Below are 27,160 nucleotides of genomic sequence, written 5' to 3'. Positions count from 1 at the left end.
GTGATGGGGGGACATAAAAGAAAGGTTCCCAACAAGCAGCAGCACTGTAAAGTTACTGAAGTTCACACCATGCCAATTACCTAGGTAGCATATCACATGTCTGCAGTTCCATTCTAGCCCCTCTATAGGCTAACGTCTTAGGCAAGAAGCCACCCATGAGTTCAAGGCCAGCCAGGACTACCCTAAATAAATAAGTAAATACACACAAGTACATGCACACACACAAAGGATAATTTGGGACCTGGAACTATTTTCTTTCCTAGCTGAACAAGTGACCAATAACCTTAAAGAACTTGCACAGCAAGTGACTCCAGGTGATATTGTGAGCATGTATGGAGTTCGAAAAGCAATGGGGATTTCCATTCCTTCCCCCGTCGTGGGAAACAGCTTCGTAGATTTGACTGAAGGTATGTTCTCTAGGCCACTGGGAGGCATAACATTTGAGAGGTTTTGCCTATTTTTCTTTTAATAGTTTTGGAGGTTATGATAGCAGTAATAGGTTTTATCATGGCATCTTCATGTCTTTTTAAAGTACAAAGCTACTTTTTTCTTTCCATCTTGTCTGAAGAATTAAAAATTGATAGTTTCCCAAAAAGCTGCAGTGACAACCTAATGTCAGGGGTGCTCATGCGTCCTCTTACAGAGAAAGCATCTAAGTGTGTTCATCTGTGGTGATGGGGGAGGCGGGTGTGGGAGGAAGGCTCCCAGCCAGTGGCAGCACTACAAGGTAAAGGTGCTCTTGCTGAGTGTGGCACAAAGCGCTGTCTGCAGTGATTTTTCTGAGTACTAGCTTCATCTTTGTGTGCCCTTTCTTACTGAATGACAAAATGCTGAGTTGTGTCTTCTTTCTTCAGAGTTTGAAGAACCTAAGAAGAGTGATGTTGCTGAATGTGGGCCTGGTGGGAGCTGAAGCTGACCTGGTATTTGAGTATATATTATGTACATATTTTTTTCCATTCTGAACTTGGAAATGCTTTTCTGGAGATATTAACTATTTGTAAATTGTGTTTTTAATTAAACTTTGGAACAGTTTATTTTAATGTTCCAGAGATTGGGTTTCTACTAAGTAATAAAGCTGAACCTGGAACTCTGAGAGAAGTATTATTTGTGTCCAAGTTATCCTTTGACCTCTCCTGACCTGTATCTAAACAACACAAGACAACATTTTCCTTAACTCTAAAATAAATGAAATTCCCTGTTTTTCACATTTACCACACTACATTAAAGAAATTGTAACCAGAAAGCTCTGGACTTAGAAGATCTCATCCTAGATGACTCACTCAGAAAGTGGTCTAGGTGAGTAGCTGTGACCATCCTTATGGTCTTTCAGACTAATTGATGCTGGTTGGACTTAGCAAGGCCTAGCCCTGTAAAGGTAGCCCTGTTCAGAGAGGTCTCCCAGCATCATGCCATGAAAACGCTCACTTGGGATTTACTAGTTCTGATTCTGATGGCAATGACATCCTCATTGCATGTAGTTAGAGGCTTCCCTTCCCCCATTCACCAGAAAATAAAGGGCTAGGACAGTCATAGCACTATACATGTTGAGTGCTTTTGTTCATTTTTTGGTTATTTGAAACTGTAACAAAAGAAGCCAAATAAGATGAACTAAATCATCCTTGAAAACACCAGAGTTAGCAAGCTTAAAGGAAAGTGGCGTCCAGTCACTGTTTCTCAAAGGTTCCCTATGCGGCAGCTGTGCCTCTAAACTAACAGCTTTTTCATTTATCTGATACACCATTGTCAAGTAAACCAGAAGACCATGAGACATGCCCCCCTCCTATTGTCAGTCACTGAGCTGATGTGAATGTTGATTTTTCTAAATCTGAGTCAGAATGTTACCTGTTAAAGATTAAAGGTAAGCTGGGCCTGATGGCTCATGACTTTACTGTCAATACTTGGAAGGCTGTAGCAGGATTATGGTAAGTTCACAGCCAGCCTGGGCTACAAAGTAAGTTCTAGAGCAGTGAGAATCTGCCTCAAAAAATAAAATTTCAACCAGGCGTGGTAGCACATACCTTTAATCCCAGCACACGGCAGGCAAAGATAGGATCACTGTGAGTTCTAGGCCACTCTGAGACTACATAGTGAATTCCAGGTCAGCCTGGACTAGAGCAAGACCCAACCTCCAAAAAAACAAAAAATAAATAAATATAAAAGAAAATCAAATTTCAGGTGGCATTTGACCTAGCTCATTGAACAGAGCACATCTGCAAAATACCCAGAGAGGAAGCCATTTCATGCTTATTTTCCACTTGAAACTAACATTGAACAGGAGAGCAAGGAAGGTCAAGGAAAAGAGATGCTCAGTGGTTAACAGTGCTTGCTTGCAAAGCCTGCCAGCCCAAATTCAATTCCCCAGTACCCATGTAGAGCCAGATGCACAAAGTGGTGCATGCATCTGGAGTGCATTTGCAAAAGTGGCAAGAGGCCCTGGCATGGCCATCCATTCATACATTCCCTCTTTCTCTTCTTTCTCTCATAAAAATGCTTTGAAAAAATTTTAAGGTGACCTCTTTTTAAAACCTACCTACCTAGAGGGCTGAAGAGATGGCTCAGCAGTTAAGGCGCTTGCCTGAAAAGCCTGAAGACCCAGATTTGATTCCCCAGTACCCACATAAAGCCAGATGTACTTAGTGACACGTGTCGAGTTCATGTACAGCGTCTGGAGGCTCTGGTGTGCCCATTCTGTCCTCTCTCTTCCTCCCCCCCTCCCCCCCCCCTCTCTCTCTCTGTGCTTACAAATAGAATATTTTCAACTTACCTAGAATATTATGCTAGAAGCTGATTTTAATATCTAAAACAATTTGGAGGCTGAGGGCGTGGCACAGTTGGAGAGTGCCTGCCTATTATGTACAGGGCCCTGGGTTCCATCCCTAGTACTATACAAGTGAGACACGGCAGCACACGCCTGTAATGCCGACACTCGGGGTAAACACAGGAGGATCAGAAGTTCAAGGTTGATGACTTCTAGGTACACTGACTGCTGTGGGCAGAAGGAAGCTTGAGTGGCATTAGAGACGCAGGGATTTTGTGTTCATGGGCAGGAAAGTCACTTCCAAAGAGGAAATTCAAGGTCATCTTTTACTACATAGCAAAGTCAAGGCCAGCCTTGACAACATGAGACCCTCTCTCAAAAAATAGTAATATAATATACATATAATTTAGGCAGTGACCCATTCTTCACTGTTAAATCCTACTTAGCACATATAAATTCTTAAGGACCAAGAAGATACTTCAGTTCAAAACACCTTAGGACATTCAGGTTTTCTAAATTACTGCTTTAATGTAAAAAAAAAGCATTGATAATTTATGAAAATGATGCAAAACATTCTAATGCTACAGACTTATAAATACTCGACATACAGAACAAGCCCTACTTATTTACATGCACCATCTTAAACATACAGGTCATTGGCCTGTTAACATACATGGAAGTATACCATGGGATAACCATTGTTTGTCAGGAAATTTCCTTTCATAAGCCAAAAAACTTCTGGTATGATTTTCTGTTGAAAGCCACAGTGGAAATTTAAAGCAAATTCTTTACCCACAGAGAACGTCTTGTTAGGAAGTAAATGCTTGTTCCTGTGGTAAAACAAAATGACACCTGTGAAGAAATTGCTTGGTAATTCAAAAACAGGTTTATAAAAATAGAACTCCAAGTGATTTTTACAGTCAGTTATACTCTATGGCCTGAACATGAACTTACAAAGTAAACGTCCAGCTAGGATTTTGGTTGCTGAAGAAAAAAAAGTAACCTGGATGTTGGAAAAGTAGAAATGTGTCTCCTTCAGACTCATATACTGCTGTGTCATGTCAGCAGTAGGAACCTTCCTGACTCTCCAGGAGACGGCCTACTGGGAAGCTCTGGCCATTACTACCTGTTGAGGGCACAGGTTTCAATACAGTGCCCACCTAAAACTGGCCCTATGTGATAAGATGTGTTTAAAAGGCAACATGAGTAAGGCTTCTTTCAGTTACCAGCATTTTGCCGTAAGTTTCTTTGCATAGCAAGGGTTTATAATACATGTGTACTGGTCCCAATTGCATACAATGCTTGGCTGCTTGCTCCATGCACAGCTGAAGCAGTCAGACACCATCTCACTAAGCTGGTTTTCTCCTTGGCTCATTTAGATGAGAACAATTTAGCATTTGTGGGCTGGCTTCCCAGGCCAGGATCCTCAACACACACTCCTACTACCCAGTACTTCTTTCTGCTTTGAAAGCTGTGCAGAGTCAGTTGGGAAGATTTAAGAAAGGACCAGAACTACCAACGTTGTCTAAGCCCTCAGTGCAAACTCAACTCTTTCCCACTAGGAGGAAGATAAGAAGCCAGGCATGTAATGCACACCTGTGATCTCACCACTCTAGAGACTGAGGCAGGAGTATTGAGACCAGCCTGGACTGACACAGTCCTCAAAACAAAACCACAAAAGGCATGCATCGTGGGGGAAGGTTGTACCTTATTTCTAGGCTTTGGGTTCACTTGAACCTAGTTCTAGGGGGCTTGCATCAAAGCTGCCTGATTCAAAGCCAAGGCCTTGCTGCTCCTTTCCTCTTGCTGTGTACCACATTCCTCAGCTCCTAACAACCAGGCTCCCAGATGACACTAGACAGCCCTATTTACAATACACTAGAGGGGAAAGGTTTTTGTCTAGTGTCTAAGAAATCTTAGGACAAAAGCCCATTAATAACATGTCCATTAAAACCTGCCAATATGGCCAGAAATAACAGGTGTCAATTAGAAATTTTTCTCTATTTACTGATGGGAACAACCTTTTCAATTCCACTAGCCAGAATGGCTACATGAGAAACTGAGCATCCCAAGACTCCGATCCATCCCAGACAACCTGATTGATTCTCTTGTAGCCTGGAAAGGTTTGGTCCTCTTGTATGCTGGTCACAAGGCAACCGGGTGGATGTCTGTCTTGGTTGTACACTAAGGCCACCTCCACAGCACCCAGTACAAAGTCCTCAAGGTCACAGTGATCTTGCAGCTAGCCTGGAACCGTACACATGTGGGCTGCCACCTCTGTCACAGCTTTGTGGCTGCTTCAAGCAGTTATCTGGTGCACGTGTCTGAGCCATCCTCTAGTGCAAGTCCAAATGAAGCCGCGCACAGCCGTCTGTTACTGAAACAGCGCTATTCTCCTTGGCTCACTGGGAAGGAAATTGACCACCAGACACACTCAGTTCAGCCCTAGTCCTTGAAACTTGGCCGTGTCTGTGCATACAAAGTAAGTCCGCAGCTCGCCTTTGCCTTTGACGTTGATCAGCCCTCGGCACTCACAAGAATATCCTAGTCTCTGGAGAATTGTGCACGTCTCTTCTGTAACCTGAACAGAAGAAAAATCTTGTCTTCAGAAAGGAACACTGCTATGGGTGTGGACAGATTGGCCAACACGCAGCAAGCATATTGACTTTCTCTAGGAGAGTAATGGCCAAGTGATGGAGGGGCCAGTTCTTCTTGGAAGGCCTTTCCCCGCTCAGTCACATGTTCCCCAGTGGGCTTTTACCTGGATTTTCCCAAGTTCTCCAGTACTCTCCATGCGGCTGGCAACATTGACTGTGTTTCCCCAGATGTCATACTGAGGCTTGCGTGCCCCAATCACTCCAGCAATCACAGGCCCGTGGTTGATCCCTGAAGATGGTGTTTACAGTTAGCCATTGATAGCAGCACTAAGGAGGGCCCACAGGGTCCACCATCCAACCACAGAAAGGGATAAGGCGGAAGTTGGGGTATCAGTGCCCTTGGAACTGCTTCCCTCTCTCTACATGATGAGATCCATTCCACCGAGGTGAGGAAGGTATGCCCTAGCTAGCCAGCTCTGGTTCACACTCCAGGACTCAGGAAATTGGAGTTTGATATTAGCTCTTCCCCTGCCCTGTATCTGCCAGTCTCCCTTAAAAAAATAAATAAGCTTCAGGTGCCAACCCTTTAGGCTAACAGTGGCTGGTTGCTCTGTATTTTAAGTTCACCTATTTGCTACCATGGTTTTGGTGCTGCAGTTTCTGTAGTTAAATATCCTTAAGTTTTCCAAAGGTAACTCCATGAACAGTTTACGAAGGAAGTCGGAATAATGATAGAGCAGCCAGTCTCCTCACAGCAGAAGGCCCAAGACACCCCACCTTGCCCTATAACTGAGGGAGGTCTGCCTGCCTGCAGGGGGGCTTCCCCTGGGCCTCACCGACTCGGAGGCGGAAGGAGTTGAAGGAATGCCTGTTGATGCCGTCCAGCTTGCTCATCAGGGCCATGCTGAACTCCACCAAGACACCAATGTGCACATGCTGCCGCTCTAAGTCCTGCAGGACACAGACCACACGGTCCCGGCCCATGTCTCCACATAGCCTTGACCCTGGGCCCAGGGGTACCCACATCCCATAAGGACAGGCTCCCTATTCCCACGGAGACTTCGAGCTGAGCCACACAAGGCCTCTGCTCTGTCCCCCTCGTGCACACAGGACAGGATTGGGGGTGTCCCCTTTCAATGGAAAGGTGACAGGGCCGGGCACTGCCTGTTGCTTTTCCTGTCACTGGAGTACCTGGTTCTCATGCCCCGAGGGGACACTGAGCCCTGCTGCTGCCATGTAGGTGCTGCCAATGGTCTTGATCTTTTCCACGCCACTGAACTTGGGCTTGAGTAGCAGCTGAAGGACAAGGAAGGCCACTGCAGCCCTGTGCTGGGAATGAGAAAGGGAGGCCTCCTCCCTCTTCCGTGCGCCATGCAGCCTTGTCTCACACCCGGCCTTCCCACTTGAGCTCACGACTAAGCACGGTACACACAGCCCTGGTCCCCTCCTTTCTCTGCACTGTCATCCTTTTAAAAGAGCAAACTCCAGTCTCATCTACCCAGAGGTGGGTTAGTGTCTTCAGCAGAGTTTAGCCCATACTGACTTCCTGTGATGGAAGGGGCATGGGCTGAGCCTGAATCGAGACTGTTTTGGAAGCACCTAAATGTACTCTTAACACATGCCCAGCAGGGATTTAATGAAAGATTTGATGAATAAGTCAGTAAAAATGAATGTGTTGGGCTGGGGAGATGGCTCTGCAGCTAAAGGCAGTTGCTTGCAAAGCCTAAGGGCCCAGGTTCAATTCCCCAGTAGCCACTTAAAACCAGATGCACAAAATGGCACATGCTTCTTAAGTTCATTTGTAATGTGAAGAGGTCCTGGTGTACCCATTAAGTATCAAGTAGTAAAAAGCTTTTTGAAAAAACAATATATATTCTTTAGTATTTCATGTAATAAATAAGGTTCAAGTTAGAGGACCGCCTTGTGCTTTGCATATCTGCTGGTTTTTCTTACTGGACTAAGGATTAAGCCAGGGCCTCACCCATGCTAAACTGGTATTCTGCCACTGAGCGGCCCCCCTCAACCCCCATGTCATGGGTTTGCGATGCCCGGCCTCCACCCTGCCCGCAGGTGAGAAGTTGCATGGCCCGTGCAGGCTGAGCCAGGTGGCACCTCGTCGAAGTCTGCGATGATCTCGTTCAGCAGGCGCAGGCACTCCAGCCCTTCTTTGTTGACGTCACACTCAGTGTAGAACACTTTGAAGTCCGGGACAGACGCAAACATGACACAGACGCAGTCGTAGGACTGATGGTACCAGTCCTGCAGCAGGGTAGGGGAGAAACAGGACCCTGTGGCCACTGAAGCTGGGGAGCAGTGGGGCTCAGATACTGCACAGCCACCCAGGAGGGTTAAGCAGGGGCTGTGGGCCATTCTATCGGCAGAGAGGCTCTGTGTGCATTGTTGAGGTTTGTATGCAGAAGGGGTCAAGTCAGGAGGGAGCTCTGTACTGAGCCGGTCACTGGACCTGTTTCTCGTCTGTGAAACTCCCTGCTACCCAGAGCTTACAGAAATACAAATGTCTCTTAGATACAGAACATCCAGGTAACAACGCACATTTGACCCTCATGACAATCTACAAGGTCCAGATTCAATGCATTTCCTGGGGGCGGAAATCCCTTGATTTCCACCAGTAAAGTAAGCAACTTGCCCAAAGACCTGTGTGAGCCCAGACCTCAGACTGCAAGCCCACATACTGCCAGACAAGGGAGGACCTCAGGTTCAGGCAGTACTGAGCAGCTCCACCTGCCCCACATCCCTTCTGACCCCGCCCAGAGCACTCAGCCCTCCTCACGCACCTCGGCCACCTTGTCACCAATGAAGTGGGCAGCCACGTGGGCTGGCAGCACGTTCTCCAGGAGGAGGCGGTTCACGTTCTCCATGGTCTCAAACTCTTCGTGCTCCTTCTTGAACTTCTTCTTCCACAGACAGTCCAAGCGGCAGTAATAGTCAATCTGCAAACCAGGGAGCCAGCGCCCCACCCCAGGTCCCCAGATGACACACTGCCCAGGTGCTGGGACCCGGGGTATTGGGCAAGCCCACCCACAGCACTGCCCACCCAAGCGCAGCTCATGTTAAGAGCCCTGAGGTCATGGGGCAGAGGAATAAGTCCTACACCTCCCAGGAGAGGTGGGGGAAGGCAGGGCCCAGGTCGCTGAGCTTGCTGCCCTGCAGGGGACCGGAGGAGGCTAGGGCTTGACTACTTGTTCTCAACCTTGGGTGGACGGAGGATGGGGGCCGCACTGCAAGCCGCACTCAGAACAAGATCCAGCACCTCTGTCAGAGTCCTCTGCCATCTTGGCATCTGAGGCCCCTCGGCACTCCATGTGCCCTCCCAAAAGGCACCTACCCACCTGTCTCGACAGCATGATGAGGGTGGTATAGAACAAGGCCAGGTAGAAGTTGATCATTATCCTCAGGTCCTTCTGTGAACATTCCAGGACACTGCTGGGGGAGGGGTTTCAGCTGAGCCCCCAGAGCAGGGTCCAGCCACAGGTGCTATAGGTAGCCAGCAGGGGAAAGCCTGTCCTAAGGGGGCTGCTGGTAAACAAGCGCAGCCGTGCATGGAACAGGAAGCACGGGGACATCCGGGTCACCCCAGAAGGTGGTCCTTTTGTTGAGCAAGGGTCCAAAGGCAGACAAGAGGTTCTTGGGGGTAGCCAAGGCAGTGGCTGGTACAGTGGCAATAAGGACTTGGCTAGGACAGGGCAAATGAAGAGGTGATTTTTTTTTTTTTTCTAGATCTTCAAAGCTTCCAACTATAGTTCAAGAGAGCCAGCCCCTCTTCATAGCCCCAAACCTCTAGGATCCCGCAGCACAGCCCTTTCTGAGCATGCACACCTGCTCAGGAGGGGACAGAGACAACTGCGTTTGCTGAGAGTGGTGATCCAAGACACGGCTCAGGCTAAACTGGCTCAAGCCTCCCTCCTCATCCTTGGCTGACCCAGAAATAGGAGAAACCTGGTGGCCTCTGGACCTCCCCAGGAGCCCACCATAAGCCATATCCCGAGCCGGTCACTGGCCTCTCTGTAAAGCAGACACCTCACCATCCGCCCCAGTACTTGGTCAAATGGGACTGTGGACACGGGCGCACCACAGCTCAGTCAGGCACCAGTTCGAAACAAACCCGCAAGCCTCCGCCACCACAGGGAAGCAGCACTGGGCACCTACCTGAGGGTGCTATTGATCTTGGTGATGGTGATGTTGCCCAGGCCGTGGGCACAGCAGTCCCACTGCCAACAAGGGGAGAGGTTGAAGAGCAGCAGGTAAGCCACCAGCGCGACTGTCAGCAGCACAACCTTCAGCTCCAGGCTCACCCGCAGGAAGACAGAACAGGCGATGAAGGCCAGGATGCAGCTACAGGTATAGTACTGCGGGAGGGGACAGCGCCCGCCCGCTGAGGGTCGCGGGGACACGCAATCCCAGCAGATCAGCTCTAAGAGCCCGCTGCCAGCTCCTTCCCACTGCAGGGCTCCGGGCTTTTCCCACAGAGAGCAGCAAGGAAGCTTCGAGGCTGTGATGGTCTGCCCTGCTCTTACTTCTCTTGGCCCTCATTCTGCTTGTCCTGAGCCACAGTCCAGGCCCAGACCTTGGTTGTGTCAGCTGCTTAGGCCCAGCTCTTCACAGCCTGTGAAGCCTCTGTTAATCTCCCTGAACACAGGCAATTACACTGACTCCACAGGGGAAATGACCCAAAGATGCCCTCTAGTGCAGCTGGCACTGGCCCCCATCCTCCGCCCATCCAAGGTAGAGAGCAAGTCGTCAAGCCCTAGCCTCCTCTGGTTCCCTGGAGAGCAGCAAGCTCAGTGACCTGGGCCCTGCCTTCCCCCACCTCTCCTGGGAAGTACTGGACTTATTCCTCTGCCCCATGACCTCGGGGCTCTCAACATGAGCTGCACCAACCAGCTGAAGTGTGCCAGTGAGGACACTCAGTGCCCAGAGGGTTAGGCTGGAATCTGAGCTTGACCCAAAGCCAGCATGGGCATACTCACTGGAAGGAGCTCACACAGTGTCCTGACCCTGGTCCTTGCAGCCAGCAAACTTGTCTCATTGCCACCAGGAGACTCCAAGGGTGGGTCAAATATCAATGGCTAAGGGGAGAGAGGTACTCGTTAGGGTAGACCCAGGTAATGGGCTCTGGAGCCTTCAAAGCTCAAGAAAGGCGATTCTATTGCTGGAGAGATGGCGTAGCAGTTAAGCGCTTGCCTGTGAAGCCTAAGGACCCTGGTTCGAGGCTCGGTTCCCCAAATCCCACGTTAGCCAGATGCACAAGGGGGCGCACACGTCTGGAGTTCGTTTGCAGAGGCTGGAAGCCCTGGCGTGCCCATTGTCTCTCTCTCCCTCTACCTGTCTTTCTCTCTGTGTCTGTCGCTCTCAAATAAATAAATAAAATTTAAAAAAAAAAAAAAAGAAAGGCGATTCTAAACAACCCTGGGCACCATGGGTGTGCTGAGGCTATGTGCCAGGCTTAGCTAAGCCCAGTAAATGGATGTCCCCACTCCACACAAGTATCAGGTGTGGGTTCCAGAGGGGCCTGGGGAGAGAAGAGCACTCATGGCTACTCCAGATAGTTGAGGGGGGGGGGAAAGCTGGGACTGGCATTCTCGTGACCCTGGGGGAGGGGCATGAGAGCACACCCTCAGAACCTGGCTCATGAGCCAGGGGCACATGGAGGAGGGACCTCAGCTCTAGAGAATGGAGCTTGCGCAAGGCAGGGCCATGTGCTCCCATAGGCTGTTCTGAAGCCACAGGCAAGCTCACCCCCATCTCCCAGGGAGGAAACTGAGTCCCAGAGAAGGTGAGAAGGAGAAGCTTTATGTCAGAACACCTGATATGGGGCCTTAAATATCACATCCCTTGGACTGAGGAGATGATTCAATGAAAGGTACTTGCTTGCAAACATCAACTCCCTGTGGAACTGCTCGGCTCTCCTTGAAAAAGTAAGAGGCTCTAAGACTACACCGGGGACCCCACGGGCCCCCACAGAGCTGCGGAGGAATCGCTCCAGACGCAGACAGCATGACTAGAATGCTAAACTCTGGAGGCTCCCAGGTCAAAGGCCCAGTTCCTCCTCCCAGGAAGCACACAGTCCTGCCCATCTCCACCCCGGAACTCACCATGTTGACGACAGCCACGGTGAGCAGGCTGCCAACCGTCACCACGAGCAGGGACAGCCTCAGAAGGGGCTGTGTCTCCACTCTCTGGGAGATGGCCTTGAGTGTACCCTGGGCGGGGCAGCACCTCTGAGGGAACACAGGGGCCAGTCATGCACAGCAGGAGCCCAAACGAAAGGAGAGAAAGTGCTAGCTAGCTGCCCTGGGAGGTTGGAGGCATCAGACACAGTTGGGGGTGGGGGGGGGGTTACCCAATGAATTGTCCTGGAGGGAGGCGGGGGCACCTGACCCTGGCCCGGAACAAGGCTCTTGGGGAGGGAAAGGCCTTAGCACGGAATTCAGGGGCCCACTCACCGCAAACTCAGTGGCAAAGCACAGGCCTAGCACCAGCCCCAGCAGGCAGGCCACCAGCCCAAAGGACACGCCCAGAGTTGCCATCCTGGAAAGGAGGGTAGGCCAGAGGCAGGGCTCATGAGCCCAGGACCTCTCCCACAGCCCCAGTTCTCCAGTTGACAGTCACCTGACTCCCCCCCCCCCCAACAGATCCTCGGTACCCTGCAAAAGGAATCTTTGAAATTGGTCCACCCGCTCCACGAATGTCCAACAGTAAAGTCAAAGAAGAGAGAGGTGACGGTGCCCACGGTTTTCAGAGGCTCAGGCTAGGGCCTCACAGCTAACAGAGGGCTTGGCAGGAGACACGCTGGGGAGCAGGAGGCTTGTGACAGGTTGGCACCCTCAGTCAGAAGCCAGTGCTCAGGCCTGGTCTGGTGTTACGTGACTCTCACGGTGGCCCTGTCCAACACTTTCCGCTCGGGCCTGCCAAGGTCACCACCCCTCCAGCTGCAGCTCAGCGGGCTTACCCATCCTTCTTCCCACCCCAGGCTAACCTGGGCATCACTAGGACGTGGACCAGCAGGATGCACATGAAGACAAGACTGGCACAGGCGAAGTCGTAGCGGGCGCGGGGGATGGGTGCCAGGCGGTACTAGGGACAACATGACTATGAGGGGCTGCCTAAAAGGCCCCTTCACATATATGCACACTGAACTTCATCCCCTAAAAATAAAATGCCTGGTGCCTCTCCTTGAGTTCCCGGTGGCACTACATGTAATCACTTCCGGGTGGCACCGTACAGTTCCTCTCTGCATTGGACGATGTCTCACTAGGCCCTGTGCCTGTTGAAACCAAACTCGAGCTCTTGGGCTACAGCTAGGTCTTAACCTTACCCTACTTCAGACAGAAGAGGAGGACCTGGGCCCCTGAGATGGAAGGTGGGGTCCCCAGGGTTGCTTCTCCACATGGGTCCCCCATCATGCTCCTACGGTGAGACAGGTCAGGTGGCCCATGGGTAGGATAAGGACCCTGGGCTCCTTTCCTGGTGGCTTAACTGAGGGAGCCCCAAGAAGAAGGCCCCTCCCCTCCGATCCTGGACCCCAAGCCCCGGAGTCCAGGACTCTCCTTGACAGACCACAGCATGAGGCTAAGGGCAGCTGGCTTCACAACTTCCAAGCCACAGGCTCCTGTCTGCACTGGGCCTGAAGCCCACCTGGGTGACAAGGACAGGTTAAATCACATGTGGGTCCAGGACTTTTAGAGAGCCAGCAGGTATCCCATACCTACTCTGCCACTGTAGGACAGGAGCAGAACCTACAGGTCACAGCAAGGAGGAGGCTGGATTTGGGGTGTCTTCATACTGGAAGCCTGAGGCACTAGTGGCCCCTCCCAGGCCCTAGGGGCCAACCTCTCGGGGAGTGTCCAGGTGGAAAGGTGAGGCCGGCAGGAAGAGCCACAAGGCTGAGGCTGCACCAAACCACATATGGCCCGCAGCCATCTTCAGAGGTCCCCATGGTTCCCCCCATACATCTGGCCATGCTAGGTCTTGTAGATCATGCCTCACCACCAAGCCTAGCCCCCCCCACCACCACCACCATTCCTCTTCGGTGGCTGCCCCAGCCTCACCTCACGTTCAAAGCCCCTCTCCAGGAAGATGGAACCAAAGGTGTAGAAGTCATCAGACTTGGAGCAGCAGGGCCTGGGGGGCAGAGGCACAGAGTGCTGCAGAGCCCGGGGCACACTCATGGGAGGCGGCCCTAGGGCAAGGGAAGGAGCGGCCCGTCTCAGCCAGGACTGGGCTGCCAGCTGTGAGGGCCTACCCTGGGGAAGAGCCCCACCCAGGAGGGAGACCGCAAGCTGCACCTGGTCGAGCTGAGCCCTTCGATGGCCGATAGCATCTCATCATCGTAGTCGTCCTCCAAACGCCCCTTGGGAGATGCACTCCTAGAATCAGATATCCCCAGTTTCATCACTCTAGGTACCCCACGCCCGCTGTCCCAGAGACAGGGTTGTGTTGTGGGCGGGACAGTCGCCATTGGGGTTAGCTGGCATACGAGGGGTCTCTGCACTTACGGGGAAAGGAGAGGGCAAGTGTGGGGCCAGCAGCCCAGCAAGAAGCAAAGGCCAGCCCCCAGCTTCCAATCCAAGGCCTCCCTTGCTACCTGCAGGGTCAGTACCGAGGCCAGAACGCTCCCACCAGCAAGCCACCCGCAAACTACCAACCCAGCCCTAGGGGAGCACGCGAGAGGTGCTCTACCACAGCCATTCCAAAGAGCCTGGGACCTGGGCGTCCTGCTTCTAGAGACACCGGAACCCGGGCCTGGCGGAGCTACCCTGAACAGGGGTGGTCAGGGTGCCTGCCTGCAGGAGGTGACTGGTACACCACCACCAGGTGGGCAGGGAGGGGTGGCACATGTACCTGTCAGGGGTGCGGTTTCGGCGCAAGGGAATAGCCTAAAAAGGAAGGGAGGAAAGAAGACAGTTACTCCCCCGCCCGGACCCTCATCCACATGACACACTTAGGTTGATTTTTTCAGCCTGAGAAAAGGAAGGATGGGAACGTTCTAGTCCCCCCATCCCAGCATGCTCCAGACGCCTCCACAAGATTGGATGGACAGAGGCTGCGCCTGCAGTACAGCTGGATCAGGTCGAATGGAGGGAGGCTCAGACACAGAGACCTTTGGCCATCACCCCCTGCCCCTTCTCCTGGTCTCCAACCCCAATCCCGGGGCAAGAGGGAACCTACCTTGGACCTCCTTCCATTGGGAATAGGCGTCTCACTGCTGCTTACACTCTCGCGGTGGTTGAGGTGTGCAAAGGGTCGCGCTGCCCCCCAGGATTCGAGGTAACGGGTCACCCGCACTGAGGCCCGCATCTTCAGGGCTGCGTCCCCCTTGGGCTTGTGGAGGTAGTGGTGGGGCGGGGGCTGCTGCTGGCTCTGTGACACCCAGGCACAAATCAACCTGCCTTACCCAGTCCCCCCTCAAGCCACCCGCTTGGGGACTCCCTGAAACGTGACTATGGATGGAGCCCTGGCTGCTCTGGCAAAGGCCGGGGGATAACAAGAAGTTTCTGTGCTGTGATTCTAGCTGAGTCCCTGTTCTTGCCTCTAACCCAGGACAGGAAGGGGCTGATGGTTACACAGCACAAGCCTAGCCCAGAAGCCTGCTCTGCCTCCCAAGGAAAGAAAGGGGTCAGGGCCCCGCCAGCAAGCCCAATAATCTCTGGATTTAGAACTCATCCGAGGAGATGGCACCCAGGGAAGCGAGGAGGATGCAGGAACCCTGCCCTGCCCATGCACATGTGGCCCACACCTGCCCCTGCCTTCTGATAAGAGCAGCCGGAGGAAGAGAGTGGTGGCCAGCACCCAGGACAGCCACCAAGCCAAAGACCCCTTCCAGCGCAGCTCGGAGCCCGACCTGGGCCCTGACCTGGCTTGCTGGGGCCACGGTGGCTTTGCCAGGTCTTGTGTTGAGGGCCCAGCCCTGCCTCTTGCCCTAGTACCACTGAACCCCAAGTCCCTATAACGCATGCCTAAGGACTTTCTCAATCACAGTAGGCCAGGCAGGGCTACATGTGAGAGAGGAAGAAAAAGAGCCCAAGGTCATTAGAGACAAGCATAGGCCACTGGGCGGTCTTCTGAGAGTCCTGTCATCTACTCCCTCCCCGACATTCCAGATTGTTTCCCTCCAGAGCTCTGTCTCCTCAGCCTTGACAACACCCACAAGCAGGCACATCTATCTATAGGCCCAGACCCTGGCCAATGGGTCGTGCAAATCTCCTGCAAATGGAAACCCCTTTAACCCTCGCTGCCTGCTCTTTGCCCAGCCCAGTGCAAGGATGAGGAGTTCCGCCCTGCGGGTGAAATAGAGGGAAGGACTCTTGTTCATCAGGACATGCACCCATGGCCCATGAGAGCGGTTCATGGGACTCTCAACCTACTGCTCCCATGTCTAATGTGCTCCACGGAATATTAGAGCCACCACAGGGGCCCCTGGAGGGCGGAGCTTGCTACCAGCCCCGCCCCTTGAACCTACAGCGCTATAAGTGAACAAAGCGAACAGAGCCCTGAAGGAGCAAGCAGGAGAGCACAGCGCTTCCACACTGCTTCATGCGGGTGCCACCCGCCGCTGTTTCTCTTCTGCTCACCCTGAAGCTCTTGCTCAATCCGTCAGCCCTGCGGGGGGCGAGGGGGCTGCATCTGCCAGTGACTTTGGGGAAGGGATTCATCCATTGCAAAGCCACCAGAGCACCTGCTATGCTCTGTGCAGAGCTGCCCCCCACCCCACCCATTCTGTCTACAGGCTACAGCAGGGAGGAGCCCTTGTGAGTTCAGGATGACAATTTAAAAAAAGAAAAAGAGGGATGGAGGGATGGCTTAGCAGTTAAGGCGTTTGCCTGCAAAGCCAAAGGACCCAGGTTAGCCAGATGCACAAGGGGGCACATGGGTCTGGAGTTTGTTTGCAGTGACTGGAAGCCCTGGTGCACCCATTCTTTACACACCTCTCTCTCTCACACACACAAATAGAAATAAAATATTTTTTAAAAGATAAACAGGAGCCTGTGGGAAGCAGTGAGGCCAAGGGCCAGCAGGATTTTCCAAGATGTGTGTGTATGGGCAGGGGTGGGGGAGGTGAGGACATCAGCTGAGGCCAGCAGGGAACACGGAGGGGCAGAGGCAGGCGGTGAAGGCTGGATGGGCCTGCAGGGGGTCTCCAGGCACAACCAGGACCTAAGGCTGAGAGAGGATGCTGAAAGAAGCTGATTGCCAACATCTTGAGCAAGCCTCACGGAGGCCACAGATGGACCAAGGGTCCCACCAGCTGGACACCTGCTGGGGCCAGGATCATCCTCCCCAACTGGGCACGTTAGGCCAGAAGTGAAAAGGAAGCACCCTGAGCAGAGAGGAGGCCCAGAGCCCCAGACCCACAAGCTCCCATCCGGATTCCAACATTCCCTTCTTCCTTGAACTTTGGCAAGGCGTGTTACGGCAAGCAACCTCAGAAAAATAAACTGCTAGTGGCTACTAGTCACAGCGGGTTTGTGACTTGCCAGGAGGGTTTCATGTTTCACAGCCTATGCTAACACTCATGCCCTCCATGCCTCAAGAGGGCTCTGTCCTTGTTCCTCCTTGTTCCCATTTTATAGAAAACAACATGGAGGTGTTCCTTGGAGCTTAAAAAGCTCCCTCCTACTGTGAGCCAGTCTCTGCAACTTCACCATAGTCTCGGGGATCAGCTGCCAGTAGTGGGACCCTGCTCCCAGGCTGCGCAACCCCCGCTCCCACCGTCACTCCAAGCCCTTGTACCCGGGGGTCGATCACCAGATAGGTACGGATGTTCATTTCTTTCAGGTAGGGGTCTCGCTGCTGTCCGTGCCCATCCTCCACCTCGTACGCCTTGTCCAGATGGTTCAGCGTTGCCTCTGTGATATGCACCCGGCTGGGGAGACCCAAGTGAGATAAAGAAGTAGGCCGGGGGGGGGGCACCCACCTATATGGGCACAGTATGCAAAACTAGCTCCATCCCACCTCTGCACCTGATCCCCAACCCCAGCCAACCCTGGCCCAATGCCGGCCCGTGGCCTCTGCCCACTAAGCCTCACCCAGGAACTCCAGCCGCCTCCATCCTGTTGGCCAGGGACACATCGTGGGACCACACATCATACTGCCACTTGCGCAGCCCAATGACCCCACACAGCACATTCCCCGAGTGGATGCCCACGCGCATGCTGATATCCACGCCTGTGGCCTCACGCACCTGCCTGAGACGGAGACGTCTGTCACCCTCTCCAGTGGCAGGAGCAGCTAGATGTGCTGGGTGTAGCAGAGAACAGGGGTGGGGGGCAAGGTGGGCTTCCTCCTCAGAGGTGTTAAGCACCCCATGCCTGGATGTGTGCAAGTCGATGTGGCTGGCCCCAGCTCAAGGGCTGGGTAGGGAAAAGGAGAACTCCAGCATACCACTCGTGCAAGAAGTAGGCCATGACGCCAGCCTCAATATCCCTCATCTGGCAGCCCTGGCTCACTGTCAAGTCCACCAGGGCATGAAGAGGTTCCAGTCTACCAGTCTACCAGATACCCCAACTGCAGGAAACATGAGCCCCGCATGATAGGAAGCGCAGGGGCACAGCACCTCCTGGACATGAGCAGGGCTCGACATTCCTGGGATAAGCTGGTGAGGAACAGAGCAGTCGGTGGAACCTGCGTCTACCTCCAGGGTCAGAATGGGCTGAGCCTGCCAGGAACAGAGCCACTAGGCCACGGGGCTGCCTTCACACAGCACTGGGTGCGGACACTCAGCACAGAGCCCAACTAAGCCACATGTAACTGTCCTGGGGGCTCTACCACTTTGGGGAGATTTCTAGAAGAGTGAACCAGCACTGAGATTGGCCTCTGCCAGCTGAGTAGCTCTGCTGCCCCACACTGGTGGCTCCCCCACCTCGTGAGTGATTCCTTCTGCACCCCCTGAAGCACCTTACCAGGAGCTTGACACCAGCAAGAAGGGACCCAGGAGGCCCAGGTCTCCGTGTTGTTAGGTCAGTCTTGTGGCACCAGGAGTTACCCAGGGGAACAGGAAGCAGGTGACAGACCAGGGCTGGACCCTGCCTCTGGAGCCCTTCTGTCATCTGCCCTGAGCTGCTCCTGCTATCACAGACCCGGGAGGGTGGAGCCCAGCTGCCAGATCTCACATCACCCAGCTCAGCTTCTTAGAAGCTTCTGGGACTTAGAGCCACAGGTGAGCCCAGAGGGAGGGAGGCTGGCAGTCTGGGTTTGAATCCTCCACAAGGCACACTGGGTGACCCTGGCAAGCCACCCTCTCCCTGGCCTCAGTTGGTAGTGTAAAATAACAGTGATGTGTTAAATAGCAGCTCCGTGCCCAGGCCCACCCTGCACCTACTTAATGGCCTCGCATATGTCCAGCCCCATCTTCACACAGTTGCGGGCATGGGTGGGCAGCGACACGGGCAGGCCTGACACGCAATAGTAGCAGTCCCCCAGGATCTTGATCCTCATGCACTCGTTGGCCTATGGAGCAAGTCAGTGAGAGGCCCCTTCAGGACAAGTCTGGGGCTATACACTGGGCCACAGCTAGACGCTTTCCTGTCCAAGGTGGCCTCCACGGCCAGCTACCAACAGCTACTCCTAAACCCAGGACGAGGAGCTGAGCTCTGGAGCCTTGCCAGGAGGGCTTGGTAAGGGCTCTGCGGGCGAGATGACTGCCTTTAATTTGTTCATGCAATGTCTGATCATGGAACGTGTACCTGATGCTGGGCCAGGCTCACCTTGGCGATCTGGTCGAACTTGCCAAAGAGCTCATTCAGCACCACCACCAGCTCCTTGGGGGAGCAGTCACTGGCCAGCCGCGTGAAGCCCACGATGTCTGCATATAGGATGCTGGGCCAGGTAGGCAGGGTTTGGGTCAGGCCCCTGAGAGGGAGCCCTGCCTCTGCCCCATCCCCCCCCCAGTCCCTACAGCAAGAGGGGTGCTACGAGGCAGCAGGACCCATCCGTCTGAAAGGCCTCACGCTGCAGCAGAACACAGCAAAGCTGTCAGCAAGGGGTCCCTGCTGCACCTCTGAGCATCCTGCCCACTTCCTGTGCCTACACCTGGCTAGTCAGAGGCCTGTTCCTTTTGGATCAGTCCCTGCCGGTCATCCGGTCCGTCCCAAACTCTCCTAAGACCACAGGTGAGCAAGCTAAGGCTTGGGGAGACAGGCAATGATGCCCCCAGGTCTCAGTGTTCTGGGGCCTGTGGATTCCAGTCCAGCCATAGCCTGGACACACAGTATGAGGTGCCCACTGGGATATAATGTTTTTGGGGAGAACTCTTGGGAAAGACCTCTTCCTATTCAATAGTCCAGCTCATTCACATGGAGTACTATGATTTGGGGGTGTGGAGGGGGACACTGGGTTTTCTCCAGTATCAGCCTAGCCCCTCTTAGAGCTCTGATCTGATCCTCCCTCTGGGAAAACAGAGAGGGAAGCGGAGCCTCACCTCCAATCCCTGTGTGAGTTGAGCCTCTCACTGACTGCCAGGTAGTGGTGGCTCAGTGCACAGGGGAGCCCCCTAGCACGCACTGCCCCAAGCCTCGCCCACCTGACATTCTGGTGCCGCTTGACATAGAGGCTGTGAAAGTTGTTGTCAGGCATGGGGCGGCGGTCCCCACCCTCCTTGAGCCTCTCGATGATGGCCAGCTTCATGCCCATGGAAATGTGGGCCGGGAGCACAGAGAGCAGCAGGTTCTCCTGGGTACAGGAGGGGAGGCCAGTGGGAAGACAGCGAGGGACAGGTAAGGTGCCGTCAGGCCCCAGACCGGCCCACCTGGTCACAATTCTTCCTGTCCACTCTGCCCACAATGTCATTCATTTCTACCGGCTTACACCAGTCCAGCACCAACCTGGCCTGGCGCATGCCCACACTGACCCAGCCGCACCTTGGAGTTAGACCTGTAGGGGGCTCAGCCACACATACCCTGTGCATAGCACACTTGGCAGATACCTGATGCCCAACAGAGGGAGGATGAAAATGGGGTATGCAGCACATGGGGGACATAAGAAGGGAGAGCTGGGCAGGGCCGGGTCAGGCCCCAGTAAAGTGGGGTCCCCACCTGCTGACGCTTCTCCACGCGCAGCTTCCGCCGGATCTGGATGCACTTGACTGTGTAGATGAAGAGGTCCCGGGAGGCATCCTGCAGCTGGTGCTTGTGGAAGGCACCCGTGAAGTTCCCCCCAAGGAGGATGACAGCATTGGCCAGTAGCTGAGGGCAGCCGAGGGCAGGGCTCAGCATGTGCCTGGACTGCCCACCCGCCTAGCACTAGACCCTGGCAAATGGGATGGCGTTCCATCCTCCTCACCTGGCCCCAACACTCTCAGGTTGACACTTTTTCTGGAGCAGTCAGGGAAACTGAGTCCCAGACAGGGACTGGTCTCCTAATGAGTCGCCATGAGCAAAGGACTGGGACTGGAAGCTTCTGTGCCTACCAGCTGTGTGCCCCGTCCTTTAAGGCCTGGATACTTCCAGGGAGATGACAACCACCTCACAGGCCAGGGACCAGTCACAGAGGGCACAGCACCCAACTAGCTGCCCACAGCTTTGGCTTCTCCCCTGGGAGAGGATGCCCAGGTCACTTAAGAGGCAGATATGCCCCTAAGCCCCAGGGACTACGAACAGGGGGTATGCTCACTGAACAGAGGCACAGATACCTCCGTGAGGTACTCCCAGGCCCGGGACAAGGCCGTGGGAAGAGAGGCCCAGGACAGAATCTCACCCTGCAACAGGGCCCTGGCTGGACAGCCTGAAGTCACAGGACATCCTTGGTTGGCAGTTAAGGCTCACAGGACAGGGCTCTACCTGTGGCTGTCCCTCTGCAGACAGAGATCCTAGGGCTCCTAGTCCAACGATTTGGCAAGGTGTCCTGACTGTTGCTTGGCCCAACCCCCCTCCAGGCTGTAGTCTAACCCCATCCAGCTCCTGCCAGCCCTCACCTGGAGCCCCAACATATCGGGCTTCGTGAAGGCTCCTGTCACAGCACCGAATACCAGAAGGTGGGAGACGGTGGAGACCACCCCCACTGCGACAGCCCCTCGCATGCTGAGGGGCAGCAGGGCGTACACCACGAAGACGACGAACAGGAAAAAGGGCACCTAGGGACGGGAAGTTCGAGAGGTCGGTCACAGCCCAGGATCGAGTGGGCCTTGTCTCCTGGGACAGCCCCACCCCGGGGCCCTTCACCTCTCCCCCACGTGATGACACAGGGACAGACAACAGGACAGGGAGAACTGGGCTGCCTTGTCCATCATCTCTTGCACACCAACTTCCTGTCAGTGGCCAGGGCTAACCTTGCCAGGTGACAATGGTGTGATGGTGCCCACTAGAGGCCTGGAACAGGGCCCACTCACCTGCCGCCTTCCCCAGGCAGGGCAGCCTCCCCTGCCACAGCCCCAGCCTTCAGTCTGCTTCCCATGAGCCTGGCTCCACCCAGCCCACCGGAGCAGAAGAGGACCAGGCCTACGGCTAGAGCTGGCCACCCCAAGGCAACAGTGGCCATCCAGGCTAGTTTGGGGCTACTCAAGCCCAGAGCTCAAGGCAATTGAGAAAGGGCTTCCTCACTCAGCTAGGGTGGCTCACCTGGTGGGTCAGCAGCTCGGGGTCTACGGCAGCCACCTCCCCACTGCCTGGGACCAGCATGGCCAGGAATGAAGGCATGCAGAGGAGAGCGGGGTCCAGAGTGCCCAGGTTCTAGCTAAGTACCGGAACTGAGGACCCTGCTCCCATGACCATTCCTGGCATATGTGCCCACTGTTTCTGTGAGATGGAGCTCTGTCTTCTCTAATTAAATGGGTCCACCCAAAATGTCATAGCAGTAGTCGGGCGTGGTAACGCACGCCTTTAATCCCAGCACTCAGGAGGCCGAGGTAGGAGGATTGCTATGAGTTTGAGGTCAGCCTGAGACTACATAGTGAGTTCCAGGTCAGCCTGGGCTAGAGTGAGACCCTACCACAAAATAAAAGTAAAATGCCATGGCCAAATATCACATTAATTCTCGTCTCAGCCCCAGCTTGCAGAGAACCAAGAGGACAGGGTCAGCCTCAGGCCATCCTAAACCAGTGCCGTCATTGGCATCAGAGTGGGAAGACCACGGCCACACACTTGTGCAGGCTCATGCCCCACATGGCCCTGCCACCCCAAGAGGGCAGGATGCACCCAAGCCCAGGGATGCCATCTCCCACCGTTACCTGCTCCCAAGCACAGGCCGCCTTTCTCCAGGAGTCCCACACCAGCACGGAGCCCAGCATCACGAGGCAGGCCCAGGTGAGCAGAGCTGGAACCTGCAGCCACCGCCTCCACAGCAGCCACTCGACGTATACCAGCACGTAGAGAGCCACGAACACCGCCAGCGTGAAGAATGCCGTGCCCAAAACAGCCTGGTATCTGGAGGGGTCCTGGGCGGAGTAAACAGACACGGAATGCCCTGGCTTGCTCAAGTGGGGTGCCAACTCCTCCAGGAAGCCTGCCGGGCCTCACTTCTGGCATGCTTTACATGGGGATAGTGGGCTCCCATGACAGCTGGTTGCCCCTAACCTCAGGCCCATGTATACTGTAATCTTTGTTAGGGTTGTCTTTCCCAGCCACGTGCCAAACGGGCATGATGGCACATGCCTGTAATCCCCCTCCTAGGCTGAGGCAAAAGATCATAGTGAAGCCAGACTGGGCTAGAAAGTGAGTTCTAGATTATCTGGGCTATGTAGTGAATTCCAGGCCACTGTGGGCTACAGAGTGAAAACCTGTCTCAAAAAAAAAAAAAAAAACAGAGCTGGAGAGATGACTTGGCAGTTAAGGTGCTTGTCTGCAAAGCCAAAGGACCCAGGTTAGATCCCCTAGTACCCGCCTAAGAGCCAGATGTACAAGACAGCGCAAGTGTCTGGAGTTCATTTCTAGTTGCTAGAGGCCCTAGCATGACCATCTTCTTTCTTTCTCTCTCTCTCTCTCTCTCTCAAATAAGTAAATAAACTATTAAAAACAAACAACGGGGGCTGAAGAGACTTCTTAGTGGTTAAGGCACTTGCGTGCAAAACCAAAGGACCTTGGTTCAATTACCCAAGATCCATGTAAGCCAGATGCACAAGGGAGCGCATGCATCTGGAGTTTGTTTGCAGTGGCTAGAGGTCCTGGTGTGCCCATTCTCTCTCTCTCTCTCTCTCCCCCTTTCTGCCTCTCAAATAAATAAATAATAAAATAAAAACAACAACAGGGAGAAAAAGAAATGAGGAGGAAGAAAGGACAAAGAATGATTCTGAAATCACAGCCAGAGTCAGTAAGAAAAGTAGGGATTTATTGGCAATGTCTGCCACAGTCACAGAAGCCATCTTAACGGATTGAATTTTGTGGCAGAAAAAGGTAAGGGTGATTCACTTGACCCAGCGAGTGTGATATCTAAAACCACCCAGACCTTCAAATCAAATTCAAATTGACTTGTCTTATACCCGCCTAGCAGTTCACAGGGGAGGAAAACGAGGCTTCTGAAGGCACCACCAGCCCAAGCTTTCTGGCCGGGGTGTGAACCCTGTTGCCCCGGGGCCTCACCCCATGACTGAAGGCCATGATGATGAGGGCAATGGAGGCGGAGGCGGCCACCAGGAGGAGCAAGAGCAGCAGTGGTCCGTGCTGGCTGGTGAGGCGGTACTTCTCATAGAGCGCTGCCTGGTCGGGGTCCTCATCGCCCTCATTAAGGAAGTAGCGCCCTTTGGCTGGCATCCTCTTCCCAGGTGCCCTGGTGCAGCTGCGGGCTCAGAAGCACCAAGGCCAGGGGTGCACCTGTCTGGTGACACTCTCCTCTGTGGCCTAGGCTTCTGGCCTGTCTGAGACAGAAGCACCTAGGGCCTGCAGCTCCATGAGCCCCACGGCAGCTACTCCAGCCGCTGCTCACTGCCACAGTGGTATCTTCTGGGAGTCTTGGACAGGTTGATGAGACACGCCAGGTCTTCAGCTCTGTGAAGATAAAACAGACCACGGATTTGATGCCAACTGGCCAAATAAGGGCAGGGCTGGTATGGGGAGGGTGGGCAGGCAACGTTTTTCTAGAACTGAGCTTTCCCGTAGAGTAGCCACTGGCCACATGTGAATTCCAAGTCATTAAAAGTTAAAGTACTATAGGGAGGGGGTGGCTGGAGATATGGCTCAGTGGTTAAAGGCGCTTGCTTACAAAGTCTGACAGCCTGGGTTTGATTCCCCAGTACTCATGGAAAGCCAGATGCAGAAAGTGGTTTGTGTGTCTGAAGTTTGTTTGCAGTGTAAGAGGCCCTGGTGCACTTTTTCTTTCTCTCCTTGCAAATAAATAAAGTTAAACTATACGTAGGTGGCTCATGGTTAAGAGCACTTGTCACTTAAACATGAGGGTCTCTTGAGGTAAAGATTCTCAAGTTCACTTCCCCATAATCCAGGTAAAAACTTAGTGTGGCCAGGCATGGTCATGCACACCTTTAATCCCAGCACTGGGAGGGAGAGGTAGGAGACCGCCCTGAGTTCAAAGCCACCTGAGACTACATAGTGAATTCCAGGAATTTTAGGTCAGCCTGGGCTAGAGCAAGATGCTACCTCAAAGCCCCCCCCCCCCCCACAAAAAAAAAAAAACAAGTATGGCCATACACATCTGAAACTGCAGTCCACAGAGGATGGAGAGCAGAGAATCATTGGGGTTTGCTGATGAACAGTGGCTCTGGGTTGGGGGCAAAACCCTGTCTAAAGGAAAAAGTACACGGGTGTGCATGGATGTGCATGGACACTGGATGCTCTCCTCTGGCCACAAATGGGGCACACACACACACACACATCACATGGTGGCAATGCCTAGAATCCCACCTCTCAGGAGGCTGAGGCAGGAGAACTGTGAGTTTGAAGACTACCTGCCTACACAGGTCCTGTCTAAATATCCCCTAAGTCACAGAGTGGCTTTGCAAGCATCCACGGGCACAAATGGCTGGTGGCTACAGCAGTGGATGGCCCAGATCTCCCAGCACCTTCACCGTCAGCCACACAGGTAGAGCACACTGCCACTCTGCAGTCTGACTGAGTCGCTGCCCCATGTCAGGTGACGGTGTACGTGCTGTGAGGTGGGGCCCACGCTCATCTCTTTTTCCAAGTGGATCCCTCATCCTTGTCACAGTGCTCCATGACCCGACCTTGTTCCCTGAGCCTCAGTGGATCTGCTCGTCACAGGGCATGTGAACATAAAAAGCACAGAGTCTGATCAACCAACACTGCCCATCACCCCCACGTCTGTGTGAATTCCATATGCCCAGCATTTGGGAGGCAGAGGAAGGAGGATCACCACGAGTTTGAGGCCAGCTTGAGACTACACAGTGAATTCCAGGTCAGCGCAGGCTACAGCAAGACCCTACCTTAAAACAAAAAATTCTGGGCTGGAGAGATGGCTTAGCGGTTAAGCACTTGCCTGTGAAACCTAAGGACTCTGGTTCGAGGCTTGATTCCCCAGGACCCATGTTAGCCAGATGCACAAGGGGGCGCACGCGTCTGGAGCTCATTTGCAGTGGCTGGAGGCTCTGGCGTGCCCATTCTCTCTCTCTCTATCTATCTATCTGCTTCTTTCTCTCTCTGTTGCTCTCAAATTAAAAATGAACAAAAAAATTTAAAAAAACATTCTGTGTGTGTGTGTTTGTGTGTGTTCATTTGGCTTTACCTGGGTGGCTAGGGAACTGAACCCAGGCCAGCAGGCTTTTCAAGCAAGTGCCTTTACCCACTGATCCATCTCCCCAGCCCTATTGGCCTAGAGCTTTCAGTGAATCTTATGCCTTCAGGGCCATGGGGCTCCACATTGTGATCTGAATGCAGCGTTGGCAGCATAATGGTGAGCATAGTTGCCTTCCAAATTGTGACCTGGGATGTGGGAGCAGCCTGGAGGTCTGGATGGGCTGGGAAGACTGAGGAGCCACACGGGCTTAGCTTTAATCAGGGTGTCTTCCTGCACCTGCATTACATTAAGCCTCCACATGCCATTGTATTTTCTTTTTCTTTTTAAACATGTGCATATATTTACTTAAGAGAAAGAGAGAGAGCAAAGGGACATGCCAGGGCCTCCAGCTACCGCACACAATCTCCAGACACTTGTACCGCTTTCCTGGACTGGCAAGATTTGCAAGTAAGCACCTTTAACTGCTGAACCATTTCTCTAGCCCGAGACTATATTTTCTTTTTAATTTATTTTTTATTGACAACTTCCATAATTATAGACAATAACCCCGAGGCTATATTGTCTTAAAAGGATCCACTGGCACCAAATCTTTCTGTGGCTCTGGGACTGAACCCAAAGGCCTCACACATGCTAGGCAAATGCTTCACCCCTGAACTACATCTTCAGCCCTCTTTTTCCTGTTTTGAGACAGGATCTTACTAAGTCACCCAAGCTGGCCTTGATCTGATTCTGTAGCCCAGGCAGGTCTTGAACTTGAGACCCTCCTGCCTCCACTTCCTGAGTACCTGGGAGTACAGGTGTGCCTCACCATGACTGGTCCACAGACACAACTTAGGAAATGTTCCAGCCTCGCTTCACAGTAAAAGGAGTCTGGGGGGGGCTGGGTGGGGGGACCTCAGTGATGAATCCAGGAGGGGACATGAGGCTGGTGGTCCTCCGTTACACAGGCTTCCTCCCTCTCTGGTCCCATTCACCCAGCATCATTCCCATCACCTCCTGTGGCCAGATTAGCACTCTTTCTCCTGGCCTTCAAAGCAAAGCGTGACCCAAAATGCTACCATCCCCACACAACAACAAGAACAACTTTGAACTAGGGCAACGGTCCTATTTCTAGAAGCCTTGAGTCAGCAGGTATTTGACTGACCCCCTCCAG

The 27,160-nt window shown here is 53.4% G+C and overlaps 2 protein-coding genes across 9 annotated transcripts in view; one reads left to right on the top strand and one right to left on the bottom strand.

The window, feature by feature from the left end:
- Brd7 (bromodomain containing 7) overlaps positions 1-1,093 on the top strand; it is a 54,641-nt gene extending 53,548 nt beyond the window's left edge. Inside the window, exons 16-17 of the mRNA XM_045141863.1 lie at positions 264-407; positions 855-1,093. Coding sequence (XP_044997798.1) covers positions 264-407; positions 855-910 — 200 coding nt within the window. The 3' untranslated portion in view covers positions 911-1,093. The remainder of the gene's footprint in view (positions 1-263; positions 408-854) is intronic.
- Positions 1,094-3,260: 2,167 nt separating this feature from the next.
- The window catches only part of Adcy7 (adenylate cyclase 7), a 58,690-nt gene continuing 34,790 nt past the window's right edge, over positions 3,261-27,160 (bottom strand). For 5 of the 8 annotated variants that reach the window (XM_045151374.1, XM_004664849.2, XM_045151380.1 and 2 more), the window contains exons 2-26: positions 23,883-24,287; positions 22,535-22,741; positions 21,284-21,442; positions 20,406-20,555; positions 19,895-20,043; positions 19,080-19,191; positions 18,695-18,822; positions 17,403-17,561; positions 17,107-17,239; positions 14,545-14,736; positions 14,218-14,252; positions 13,662-13,742; positions 13,425-13,497; positions 12,353-12,450; positions 11,820-11,904; positions 11,469-11,594; positions 10,344-10,442; positions 9,523-9,722; positions 8,706-8,799; positions 8,151-8,306; positions 7,468-7,614; positions 6,547-6,651; positions 6,192-6,306; positions 5,520-5,644; positions 3,261-5,339 (exon numbers count right to left, since the gene is read on the bottom strand). In XM_045151374.1, coding sequence (XP_045007309.1) covers positions 5,193-5,339; positions 5,520-5,644; positions 6,192-6,306; positions 6,547-6,651; positions 7,468-7,614; positions 8,151-8,306; positions 8,706-8,799; positions 9,523-9,722; positions 10,344-10,442; positions 11,469-11,594; positions 11,820-11,904; positions 12,353-12,450; positions 13,425-13,497; positions 13,662-13,742; positions 14,218-14,252; positions 14,545-14,736; positions 17,107-17,239; positions 17,403-17,561; positions 18,695-18,822; positions 19,080-19,191; positions 19,895-20,043; positions 20,406-20,555; positions 21,284-21,442; positions 22,535-22,741; positions 23,883-24,053 — 3,246 coding nt within the window. In that variant the 5' untranslated portion in view covers positions 24,054-24,287 and the 3' untranslated portion in view covers positions 3,261-5,192. The remainder of the gene's footprint in view (positions 5,340-5,519; positions 5,645-6,191; positions 6,307-6,546; positions 6,652-7,467; positions 7,615-8,150; positions 8,307-8,705; positions 8,800-9,522; positions 9,723-10,343; positions 10,443-11,468; positions 11,595-11,819; positions 11,905-12,352; positions 12,451-13,424; positions 13,498-13,661; positions 13,743-14,217; positions 14,253-14,544; positions 14,737-17,106; positions 17,240-17,402; positions 17,562-18,694; positions 18,823-19,079; positions 19,192-19,894; positions 20,044-20,405; positions 20,556-21,283; positions 21,443-22,534; positions 22,742-23,882; positions 24,288-27,160) is intronic. The other 3 variants (XM_045151384.1, XM_045151385.1, XM_045151383.1) reach the window with 3 other exon arrangements.

The sequence above is a fragment of the Jaculus jaculus genome, chromosome 1 (genome assembly GCF_020740685.1).
Source record: "Jaculus jaculus isolate mJacJac1 chromosome 1, mJacJac1.mat.Y.cur, whole genome shotgun sequence".
NCBI lineage: Eukaryota > Metazoa > Chordata > Mammalia > Rodentia > Dipodidae > Jaculus > Jaculus jaculus.
Note: the sequence above shows the minus strand (reverse complement) of the source record. Positions and strands in the feature narration are given on the sequence as shown.